This window comes from Cariama cristata, unplaced genomic scaffold (assembly GCF_000690535.1).
Source record: "Cariama cristata isolate BGI_N322 unplaced genomic scaffold, ASM69053v1 scaffold30414, whole genome shotgun sequence".
Lineage (NCBI taxonomy): Eukaryota > Metazoa > Chordata > Aves > Cariamiformes > Cariamidae > Cariama > Cariama cristata.
The window spans coordinates 9,173-21,697 of record NW_009611744.1 but is presented as its reverse complement, the minus strand read 5'-3'; the positions used below and the strand labels follow the sequence as shown (position 1 = coordinate 21,697).

Genomic DNA, 12,525 nt, shown 5'->3' with positions numbered 1-12,525 from the left:
ATCTAGACAGTTTGTTAACCACAGCAAGTGTTATTTATAAGTACTTCTATTTTTATACTGGGTGATGATATTTACATCGTGAACAAGAGGAGCATGTTTCAGGAATAATTCTGCAGAATGCGCAGAAGGAAGGATGCAAAACTTAGGTGGATGAGTACCAGTAGAAAAACTGTGAGAAGATCCAAGCTTGGAAACTTTTTTAAAGTTAATGATGTACCTTCAAAGAGTACCTTTCAGGAAATAAAGTCTTGTACCACATTTGACTATTAAGGAGGCAGGTGCCAGTATCTTAAATAATAAGGACTTCTAAACAACTGACAAATAATGAAGAATATACTGCACAAATTTTATTTATCCTTAAGATATTGAAGAAATTAAATTGTTGAATTTTTGTACTTGGAACAGTTATGAAACTGGTTTCTTTCAGAGGGTGTTCTGCAGAAGAAAAGGATACGCTGTCCGTTTGAGTTCCATCTTGTCCAGGACTGGTTTCCTGTCTGCTGGCCGCATGGCAACATCGCTTAGAACTGCGTGGTCTAGCTTCTTGTGGATACGTTCAGTAGCAACCTGTAAGCAGGCCCCGCTGCAAAGTAAGTAGTGATGAAACTGTGGAAATCCTGTATTAAAATTTGTTCGTTGAGAGCCACTTTCCTGTAGTGTTTAAAGTAATGGAAGCAGGGAAGTGAAGTTTTATTTGAACAGACTCAAGTGTGATATTTTGTGTTCTCTGCTAATAATTAAAGGATATCTTGATTTGGTTGTTTTTTTTCTTTTAAAGCTTCCATGGTCCACCTATGACACTCCTCTAACTTAATTAGCTTGTAAATACCACCCCTGTTACCACTGATTATATTTGAAGACTTAAATTTATTTTTTCAGACTTACAAACAGCGGCGAGGAAAGGCCACAGTAAAATCTCATTATTAAACATAAACAGAGAACAAGTAAAAACAGGCAATATTATTTCTTAGATTTTTGTCCATGTTTTAGATGTCAATAGAAGGGTGTAGGGGAGATAGTAAAGGTGGTAGAAAAAACAAGAGTTGAGAAATTATAATGGACATGTTACATTTCAGAGGTTAGTGGGCAAGGAGGGGAAACAAATCTTAGGAAGAAACACAAACTGTTTGCAGTAGTGTTTTACCAGAACTCACCTTCTTAATGACCAAGAATGGTTTAACTGGAAGAACTGAAGCATGGAAGTGCTAACAGAAGTTCTAAATTTAAGAACTTTATATCTAAAATATATATTTAAACATATTCACTATATTTAAAGTTAAGAATTTTACATCTAAAATATTTCTGGAAGAAAAATATCTACACAAAAGTTTCTTCTTGGTTCTTTCAGCTTTCTCAGTTTTGAGACACTGAATGCTCTCACCCTCCATTATGAACAGCCAAGAAGAATCCTGTTTGTATTAAAATTAAAGATGGTCTACATAAAATAACATGTTGAAAAAAAGCTGAAACCTTTTTATGACTGACTTGAAAACAGAAGGCTCAGAACATGCTAAGACCTAGCTCTTGTGATCGTAATTCAGTTCTCAAAGCGTAGTGGTAGAGAGGCAGCTCCAGTGGACTCAGTTACACGTGGCTTTGTGTCAGGTTCTGGCAGTAAAGCAGGGCTTTACCAGTAAAACTCAAGGACAGGCACCACCCAGGCCCATCTTAGGCCAGCATACCTGCATGGTTGTGGAAGGCAAGATGCCTATGGGCTGGTTCCTGTATAAGGGACTGTTACTGTTTAACATCTTATGTTAGGTTTATGGCTGGACTTGATGATCATCAAGGTCTTTTCCAACCTAGATGATTCTGTGAAAAAATGGGAATAGAATCATGGGAAAACTCAGTTGGAAGGGGACTTTGGATGGTCTGTGGTCCAACCTCCTGCTCAAAGCAGGCTCAGCTCTGCAATTGCACCAGGTCGCTCGGGGTGTTGTCTGGCGGGGTCTTTGAGATCTCTGAGGACAATGACTGCACAAACCTGCCTGGACCCCAGTCCCGCTAGCTGGCTGTCCTCATGAGGAAAACATTTCTTTACACATCTAGTCAGAGCCTCTGCTTTCAACTTACAGGTGTTTTTTCATGTCCTCTCACCATGCACCGCTGTGAACAGACTGGCTCCCTTGCCTCAGTAAGCCCAGTCCTCATGCAGACTCACTGGGGGCTGCTCTTAGGTCTCCCCAAAACTGTCTCTGCTCCCTGCTGAGCCAGCTCCAGTCCCTCAGCCTCTCCCCACAGGGCCCTTGCTGAACTCATTCTAGTTTATCTTTTATTAAAGGACCCCAAACTGGCCATACTACCTGGATGTGGTCTAACAGGTGCTGAGCAGAGGGAGATAATCCCTTCCCTCTGTCCACTTAGTACAGTCCTGGGTGCTGTTGGCCTCTACTACTTGTGATTCTTATGATTGCTTTCCTTGGAGCAACAGGAACCCAGGAAAAAGGGTAAAGTTCTCCAGTGTTACAGCAGCCAAGACATTATAGTTTTGTGTTTTGATAGCATATAAGGCAGTCAACAGCAAAGTACAAATTTGATTTTTATAAGAAATATTGATATGAATGAAATTACGATCTTCCCTGTAAGTCATAAGGTAATGTTCTTTGCATATGTAAAGAATATGCTCTAATGGTGACATCTCTAGGTATTTTGTTCATACTGTGATTTTTCCTAGAAAAACAATACAATTGCGAAGGTAAATGTAGGCCATAGCTACCTAGATACTGTGTATTTTGACTGCACTGGAAATCTGTGTAGTAAAGTCAACTTCTACATAGACAGTATTTGGGTTTTGTTAATCTAAAATTCAGTGTGATTATAATCCTCAGTTAAGACTTAGAACAGAATGAAAATGTAAGCACTCTTAAGTTGGGCACAGCCCTGCTTGTTTTTACATTGATGTTCTTTACTTGGATTTTTTTGCAGATGGAGCTGTGTATCGTGCTTGCCATAAATCTACGTACTCGGTTCTCCCTGAAGACTACAATTGGTACTTAAACGTGCTTTGACTTGTGGCCTTTTCACGTGACATTTATTCCAGGGCTACTTTCTCTGTCGTGAAGTTGTCATATAATGGTACCAAATACATCTTCTGCCAGTTTTGGATATGTAATAATTTTAACTAAAGTACTGTTTCTGATCATCGTGATTGTGAAGTTAGTATTTAAAAAAAAAAGACGTAACGAAAAGTCATGCAGGATTCATTCTAAACACGGTGATGACCCCAGTACCCCTGCAGTTTTGTTTGTGGAAGAGCAAAAGCAGCTAAGAGTCATTTTCACTGATTTGTTATCTTGTTAAGACAAATACCAGGTATTTTTGTGCTGCTGCATGGGAAACTTGTGTAGAAACCGGAAAAGACGATACAAATTTAGCGAGGAACACAGCATCCGTGTTGCACAAGGTTTTAGGAAGCTAACGTGTCATGGGAAGGGGAAGGAAGGTGAGAAGAGTCATATTCCCTCAAGGAACCTCTCAGTCGGATTTTTTTGTTCATCATGCTCATCATCTTTTACCAAATGTAAAAGTTGGAACCCCAAACAGAGTTTTGTTTCCTATTCTTTCTTTTGTAGGTGCCATACTTCTTACAAAGGCATGTTGCCCTAGAGATCATTATCCTCATCTCTTGCTACAGTTTTATATGCAATTATTTAAAGTGTTAAAGATTTTTTTTCTTACCAACCCACATTTCCAGCTTGCTTTAATACTTTATTTTAGCCCTTTTTTCCTCTCCATTGAAAAAAGAAACATGGAGATGGCTGGGAAAAAAAAAAAAAAAACAAAAAACCACCACCAAAAACACCAAACAGAGGAAGTTCAGATCAAGTATTTGTATTTTATAAGGGTTTATTTTATAGACGATTCTTAAGAATTCATAAATGCAAGGTTGAATCTGGGTTTCTTTGGGACTCAGGCTGCTCAGTTGCTCAGCATTTATGAAAATTGTAAGGAATATATTTAAGAGTGTAAATTTTTATTTTCGTAGCAAAGTGGAACTTGCAGTGACATCAGATTTGAAGACGATTGTCTGCTACCACCCTTCGCTTGAGATTCCATACGAGCACACAAAAGTATGTCCAAATGTACACATTTATATTTCTTACTCTTGTAAAGGCATAAGTACTTCATAATTTTGAGTCTTTAGGGCATCTTTTTAAATTTGAAATACTGAGGTGCTTTTTAGTAGGTGATCAGCATGTCTGTGAAGTAAGTAAATGATGAATACAGCTGCTGCCGTGCAGAGGACCTTATTCTTAGCTGAATTGAGGGGAAGTTGCAGAGTAAGAAATGCTCAGAAATCACAACATACAGTAACTCAAACAGAATTAAACAAGGCACTCGGATACTTGTGCTACAGAGAAAACTAGGGTCTGCCTCTGAGTGTACTCCTCAAAGAAGATGTTTGAAATGCAGGTTATAGTTCACATGTCCTGCTCAGTACAGATCTGGGCAAGAGGATATAAAGAAGTGCTGCCGCTGTTTTCAACTCAAGCTTTAAATTCCACTCTGGATTCATAAATGCCACAGAAAACTTTAAATATTGAATTTTTATCTATCAGTAGTACTTTCAGTGTGTTCTTTACACTGACAAAAGTAAGTCTAGATGAACTTTTCTAGTGTAAGCTTTTTGTTTCAATTTCCAGTTCTCACGTGCTTGTAAAATAATGGAAATGGTAGCTACGTTGCTGAAGTACCCAATGTGAAAATTCTCCATCGAAAACTTAAAACAGTTTAGCACTCTTTGCCTGCAAGTTACGTATCAGTATTTTTAAATTTATCAGTTACATGTCTCTGGGGAAAAACAGGTGCAAAAGACTAAAACAGGGAAAAATATTTGCAACGGTGCTAGTAGTTAGGTTTCAGGTTGAGAACAAAGGTCTTAGTCCGAGCAGATGCACAAATAATTAGGAAGTGACATTCTTCTCCAAGGTACAAATCATCTAAAAGCTTTTCTGTCGATGATGATTGTCACTGAATAAATTTCTAAATAGGAAGAATATGAGTACTTTTGTATTAGTAGAACCGAAACTTATGATTCAGCTAGTGAATTGTAAGGATGAAATCAGCAACGATGATGACAGCAGTGCTGATTTTAGGGGTAGGGTAATCAGCTGTAGCACACCGGGTAATTAGAGGTTTCTAGACATCTGCTCCACAGTGGTGTGCTTTTGTTCTGGGTAGGCCTTTACAGTTGCAGGCATTCTCTGGTGTTCCTTTGGTTGCGGCTGTTAAGAGTAAATTGTAATGCTATCTATGTAGCTTGGCTTTTTGATTTTTCTCAAAAAAAGGAGAAAAAAGAAATATATACACTACTGTTTTTATAGCCCATACCACGGCCAGATCCAGTGAATAATAAAGAAGAAACCCTTGATCAAGTTTTGAAATCCAGACTGAATGAAAAAGAGCTAAAGAACAACAGAGGCCCTACAATTGAAGAGCTCAGCAAAATGTTTTACACAACAAAACATCGCTGGTACCCTGTGGGACAGTAAGTATTTTCTTTTCAGTGTTTGTTCCTTTTGGAGGTAAAGGGAAATATAGGAATAACCTAATGGCCAGATTCAACCTAGGATAAGTCACGTGAGACAAAATACTGTTAGCATATGAGCTACTACGTAAAATCTTAAATGCAGTCTTGTGTAAATGGAAGACTGTATTTCCTAAGGTTTTTTTAACATTGCCCCTTTGGTAGCCTTTGCAACGTTTTTTTGTAAAATACATGACAGAGTAGAAACTTCTCATACCATCTAGTTAGCTACTGGTTCAGGTGATCTATTAAAGTTGCATAAGAGAATGTAGTATGTAAAGTAGCCTCAATGGACATAACCAAATACAGCTTGGAAACACGCACTGTCTACTCCTTAACAACTTTTCAGGAAAATAACTTAATGAGATGATTCTCAGACTGAAGAATAGTAGGGGTTTTTCATTTGAAATGGTGAAACGTGCACCTTGGTGTGCTAGGAGGAGATGCACAAATACACCTGACTGAGCTCAAAGAGGAACTATATACATTGAGATATAGCGCTGGAAACAAATGGCGTTCTAGTTGGTGTTACTCCTTCCCAGGTGATGTTACTACACCTTTTGGTAGCTGCTAATTCTCTAGCTACAGAGACTTGATACAGGCAGTGGGGTTTTTTTTGTCCATAGAGAACTTTTTAATTAGTTGATTAAATTTAATTTAATCAGTTAATTAATGGGAGTAGATAGAAGAAATTAAATGGTAGAACTTTCTATGGCCAAAGGGTAGCTGTCACTTTAACGAGCATCAAACAGGATCTTCCTTATTTTAGGGTGGGTCATTAAGAGGAAAGTAGAGATCATTTTTGTTGTGAAGATTGGTTTTTAGTTTGTCTGCAAAATACTACACTATTTAACGTACAGTCTGGCATGACTCCTTTAAGCATCAAATCTCTTTGTTCTGTAGCAATCATTTTAGCCAAAGGAAAAGCTGACCATGTAATAAAATTAACTTCATACAAAGGATTAAGAATAAACAGCAGCCTTTGTACCTATTCAGCTGTAGAACTGATGGGATTATTGCATGCTTGTAGCAGATGTAGGGATGGAAATGAGTAGCGTTATATAACTCCATGAACGACAGAGATGATGTCTAACGAGCGGTGATGGGTTGTGCTTGTGTATCTTGTGTTTTGCTTATTAGTGTAACCTCCAGACCGCTCACCGGGGGGAAAAATAGCAGGAGAACCAAAGACTCTCCAAAGCTTGCATTCACTGCAGCCTTTTTTTTTCTTCTAGGTATCACAGAAGACGGAAGAATCCTAATCCTCCTAAAGACAGATAATTAAGATGACTTCTTGTTCATCAGCACTTTGCTATTAATCTTAATTGGAAATAAAAATTACAGGAAGTGAGATGTTTGGCAATTCTCTGTGAGTGCTGTAACTAAAACATGCTTAATTACATCTGACTGTTATTTTCTACTTCAGCTAGTTGACAGAAGAACAACAAAACCGCGCTACTGAAACAAGGATCGGTGAAGGCTATTGTACGTGCACGGTCAGTGAATGCACTGGTCTTAGAAGTGGGTGTAACAGGTGGTGGAGTGCTCCGATTAAACTCAGTCAGAGGCTTATCGTTGGCACAGTGAATGCACAGAAGTAACATGTCAAAATGGGAAGTCTCGAACTGGACACATTAGAGTTTGGTGTTATTTTGGGGGATAATTTTTTTCCAGATATCTAGTAACTGAAATGCAGGTAAGCTTGAATACTGAGGTATTAATGAAATAGTGTTGATGAAAAATATTACATGAGGTATTTATGAAAACAATGAAATAGCTTTGCTGCTTTTATTACGCTTGTAAGATACCCGATTCCATGTTTAATCCTACATCAGCGAAGTGATTGTATTTAAGGCTATTGTCATGTACTGAAAACCGGCCAACTTGGTTAAATCGTAGCTTCCCAGGCATAATAATTCGCCCTTCTAAATCCCCCAGTGTTCCCAAATACCTGAGACAACTTCTGTGTGCATTCATGGTTTGTAGGGTTTTTTTGGGGGTTTTGTTTTTTTAACCCCACCCCAATGTTCAGTGAGGATGCTGAGTCTGTGTGTAAACTGGAATAGCTGTAGCTCGGGGAGGAGGAGTTCCTTTGTCTTAGCAAGGCCACTGGTGAAGAGTCCCCGCTCTTTCTAGCTCACCTAGGGGGAAGGACTGGCCCTTTATTATATGAAATGCTTTAAATTAATGTGGCTTGATTCTGCTTCGTACTTGCAGTGTTTTGCAGTGCTTAAGTGTTTCTGCTATTACAATACTCTATGTCATCTAGCATTTTTTTTCTCAGGAAAAGGAGTTTCTTTACCTCAGTCTACAGTTTTAGGCATCAGCCGTCTGCTAGAAAGGGCTGGCTTGGAACATTGTGCCTCTGCAGAGATCCCAATGGCTTCATTAAGTCTTCTTAGCAGATCCTAATAAATAATCAGAAAATAATTATCCCGTATATGTCATACATTTTGATTGTATTTCCTTTCCAAAGCAACTTGGCTAAGCCAGGAAGGTTCTTGTTTCTTCTGTTAGTCTAGTGTCATTTTGTCAGCATGTGTTATCTGCAGATTTTTGCTAGAAGTTGAGTACTGCATGAAGTATCCAATCCTGGTCATTGTTAGTATAAAGAACACTTTTCTAAAGTTATTACAAAATAACTTTTTTCCTTGAATTTCCTTTAATTGTGAAAAGAAGCAATGTTGGGGATGCCTGTGAAAGGACGGCCTTTAAATACTTCTGGAAAATTTTATGTAAAGCTAGTCTAAGTATCTTGGTATTATTTTAAAAATGCATTTTTGAATCCGAATGCCAGTTAGCTGATAATGGTTTCTCATGGCAGAGCATGGAATTGTTTTGCTTATTCTCAGTTACGCTTTTAAGATATGAGTCCATGTTTAAGCCTACATCAGCCAAGGGATTTTTGGCTCCGTATTACATGATGTGTTGCTGGCGTGATAACAAACATGCTATCATGAAGGAATGTCTGTTGTATGTATGAAAAGCATCGCTGCTTACTCTGCAAGTTCAATCGCATCAAAATATATTTTTTTTTCCTGCCTGGTACCGACACTGGTCTGTAAGCCGGAATCTTACATCTCGTCTTTAGTGTTTTGTTATGTTCTGCTGCATAAAATTGAGCCCCCTTTATTTTTGGAAAGCTGAGACCTAATTTGTCACGGTTTGACTTCACTCCAGTGTAAGAAAAGAGATCCTTGGATTAATTTAAATTTTCAATTATTTTCCCCCCTTCTTCTCCCTGATACTTCTGCGAATTGCTGCCTACTGCTGTTAAGGCATTTTGCTTTACAGAAACCTTCTGTTAGCACATTTGTCTGTTCTTGCCTGTCAAACCCTGTTTATGATCAAACATCCACAATCACTGTAGAAATGTTGGATTTCTCAATGTTTTCCAAACATTTTTGGATGCTTTTCAGGCATTTTGAGGGCTAAAAAAATCTATGATGTGCTGGACTGCAGTCTTTAAAGTACTTCCTCTTCTGACCGGTTACTGGAAACTGAGTCTAAAACACATGTTCATAACATGTACCCTCTGCCATTTTGTTACTACATTAATTCATAAAATTGGTATTTTAAAAACTTTCCCTGCATTATGCTGCCACTCTCAATCCTTCTATGTTCTCTTATGCTAAATCTTTCTCCTGGGTCATCTGAAGCATGCCCTAATTAAGATCCTGCTCTCACAGTAAATCCAAGCTGTCCTCCTGATTTTCTAGGCCTTGAAGAACTACATAAAGCTGTCTTTATCTGTTTCTCTTCACTTGAAAACTTGGAGTTCCAAATCCATCCATTTGATTCTTGTCCCTCTTCTACGCAAAAGTTAGTTTGGGATTTCTGTTTTCTGTTGCTGCTCTTTGTAACTGAAAACTTTAGTTGCATAGAATTCCCAGTGTCCAGCCTGCTCTGGTCTCTTTGTTTCCAATTTTAGGCACTTAGCCAGTTGCTTTGTATCTAGTAGTTATTAAGTGGTCAGACCTTATTAAGCTCATTGCGGTGGACAGTGTACAGTTGGGTACATCGTACTGATTTTTTTTTTTTAACGTCTCACTGAAAGTCTTCTAGGGCTTTGCTTGCCAGCATGCCATTAGAAAACTGTTTCAGTCAAGTATCAAAACGCTTGTCCTCAATTGAGACTGTTTAAATCGCAGTTCAATTTATCGTGATGTCCTAGTGAAAAGAAACTTTCTCTAGTTAGGCTTGACTTAAAAACGGAAGTATGCTTTTTAAAACAGGTTTTTGCCTTTTCGATGTGCAAATGATGACGTTGTGCAGACTCTCGGTACTACCACCAGGAGGCAGTCTCGCACAAAACCGTGACGGCATCTCTCTGCCCCCACCGGGGATTTAGCTAGCTGTACCATCACATTTCACATGCAGGAGCTGTTCTTTAATTCAGTTGGTAAGTACTTCAGAAAAAAGGAACTTCCTAGCAGGTCTGAAAGTGGTTGGATTCAAAGGGTTATTCTGTCCTATGGGGAAGTTCCCTTCTTGTCTGTTTACTGTTGTAATAGGTCTGAATTTCAACTGCCATGGCTGCTGTACCGGAATAAATCATTGCTGCGGCTCCATTATAAGTCACAGTAGTAAGTGCTGTGTAAAGCCAACGCTGCGTTTTTCGGTTATTCCAATCTTTGTGAATTTTAGCATCTGCTCTGCTACAATCCCTCACATGCTCATTCCATCCTCAAAATCAGTACACGGTTACACCATGGAGAGATCAAATAGGTGTAGACTGCATCCCTCCTCTGTCATAAAGGATGTATATTTTGGTTTAATGCTACAATAGAATAAAATTGACTTAAATCCCACCATTGACTAGAATAAATGTCAGACAAATTGTGTACCTACAATACATAAAAGTTGGATTTATCTCTAAGATTGAGACAGCTACTAATTAGACATCTAGGACTGAGTTAATCTTTGTAGGCTCCCCTTACAGTCAATTGACAAAAATTGGCGGTTGATCTTATTTTAAGGTTTTATTGTCTCGAATATGTCACACAAATTGTTCTCTGGAGGTGCTTTTTCCTTCTTGTCTATGAAGGGAGGATGCAGCTTAGTTGGGATTCAGATGCCTGTATCATACCAAATGAAAGCAGTCTGGTTTGGTTTTTTTTTTTTTTATTTAATTTAAGAGAGCATATATGTAAAAGAAAAATACTCCACCTAAAACATTTCTGCTGTTTCTGCTAGCCATCCATAGCGTGTAGTCCAAATATAGGAGCTCTTTTCTGTAAAGTAATTCACACACATTTAATTTGTAATTTTGAATAAATTGTGTATGGGATTTTAATGCACTTCCTTATATTTAATCAACCCTCCAATGCTAGAAGATAAGACTTAAGCTGGTTTTTTTTTTTTAGTTTCATTTGGTGTGTAGTCACAGGAGAAATAAGACAGTTACTTATTTTATGTATCTTTATAGCACCTGTTCTACTGAGCTCATGATCGCAACTGTTACCTCTAGGTTCTTCAAGAAAAATGAACACGCAAAATGATAATTTACAGGGTAATTTGCACAGAATTCTCTGAGAATTTCAATACAATTTGCACAGAATGTTAGTTCCACTGTGTATAACTACAGCTGTTAGGACACTGCATGTCAGAGGGTGGGAGCTATGTGGAAGCTGCCTGAACCAAAGGGCACGTTTGGTCAGCAATTTTGCATTGCATGGCTTCTAGAGAAGTAAAAGTTTACGGCCTGGAGTACCACTTTATCACATGTCATGATGTAGGGGAGAAATGATAATGCATCACAAAGTTTTTCATCACCTGGAGGTACCACAGGAGGCTGGAACAGGCAGCAGAGCTGAGAAACTTTGCCAACTAGTCTTTCTGACAAATCAGATAAGCAATAAATACAGAAAACAGTTGTGCTTATATTCAGCTTTACTGCTTGTCAAGATGAAACACAGCCTTGGGTCAGAGGCAGTTCACCATTTTAAGTAAGGCCAGTTTTAACTGCTACCAAAGTTTACAATTCCTCAGCAAAAGAATCTCCCTACCAGCAAAATATGAGATACAGAAAAAACCCAAACTCTGGAAGAGCTGTTTTTTAGTGTCTCTTCTGCCAAAACTAATAAAAGTTTAACCGTGTAAGTATCACAGAAAATTCAAATGAACAGTGAAAAGTGACTGTTAAATTAGGCTACTGCCATAAGCCATTACCATGTAGAATAAAAATTAACCTCAGTAAAAGATTAAACTATTAAAGCGTGACGCTGCTGTATAAACACATTTCCTACTCACTAATGCTAACAAAACAGAGCTTTATAGTTTCATGTGAAGATTAGTGTTTCTTAAATACTGCTAGTCTTTCTCATTATTCAAATTTAGCTGCTTCTTTGCTTAAACAAATATAATATAAGTAGCATTTTCCTGAAGTCAACATCTGTAGGAGTTACACTGGATCAGAGCTGTGCAGCAAGAGGGATCTTTACCTTCTGCTTTAGTTAAGACACACTGAGGATTTCAACTGAATAATAAACTAATGCCAGGAAAAATTTTTCCTTGACCTCTAATTAGTTACCAACTGGTTGCTTTACGGTAGCATAAGCTTCACATCCCTTTCCACATTTTTTGTTATTTTGTAATTTTTTAATCCTGACTGGTTTAAGTATGGGTTCACTTGTTATTTTCCAAGAATCCCTCCTATCTTTATAAAACTGCCTTTCCACCATGCCATTTTTCATACAGTTAAAATCCTGCCATTAGTGATGGGAAAACTGAAGGTGGCAGCGAGTTCCACAAATTTTAGAGCTGGATTAAGAAAAAGGATTTCCTATCTGGGGTAAAGGCACAGTGCAAAGAAAATTCATGGTAAGTTCACCATAAGCAGAGATAAGAAAACCAGCAGAGAAATCCCCTTTCTAGAGCATATATTTGTATGTTCAAATCTAAAATAAACATGCCTTATGTTGGCTGCATGGGTTATATTCATTGACTTTATATGGCCGTATTTGTTGAAAAAAAATACTTGAAATGAGCTCAAAGAG

The 12,525-nt window shown here is 38.1% G+C and overlaps 1 protein-coding gene across 1 annotated transcript; it reads left to right on the top strand.

Moving 5' to 3' along the window:
* Positions 1-424: 424 nt before the first annotated feature.
* Positions 425-6,880, top strand: MRPL42 (mitochondrial ribosomal protein L42). The gene is made up of 5 exons (XM_009698364.1): positions 425-590; positions 2,926-2,989; positions 3,986-4,070; positions 5,325-5,488; positions 6,763-6,880. The coding sequence occupies exons 1-5, from the start codon at positions 509-511 to the stop codon at positions 6,806-6,808; spliced, it is 441 nt and encodes a 146-aa protein (XP_009696666.1). The 5' UTR covers positions 425-508; the 3' UTR covers positions 6,809-6,880.
* The last annotated feature ends 5,645 nt before the right edge of the window (positions 6,881-12,525 follow it).

What these genes read in the sequence shown, in the direction of transcription:
- MRPL42 (XM_009698364.1), top strand. Translation starts at nt 509, where the DNA reads ATGGCAACATCGCTTAGAACTGCGTGGTCTAGCTTCTTGTGGATACGT. An exon ending in TAAGCAGGCCCCGCTGCAAA is followed by an intron (nt 591 to 2,925) that starts GTAAGTAGTGAT and finishes ATTTTTTTGCAG; the next exon opens with ATGGAGCTGTGTATCGTGCT. An exon ending in TTCCATACGAGCACACAAAA is followed by an intron (nt 4,071 to 5,324) that starts GTATGTCCAAAT and finishes CTGTTTTTATAG; the next exon opens with CCCATACCACGGCCAGATCC.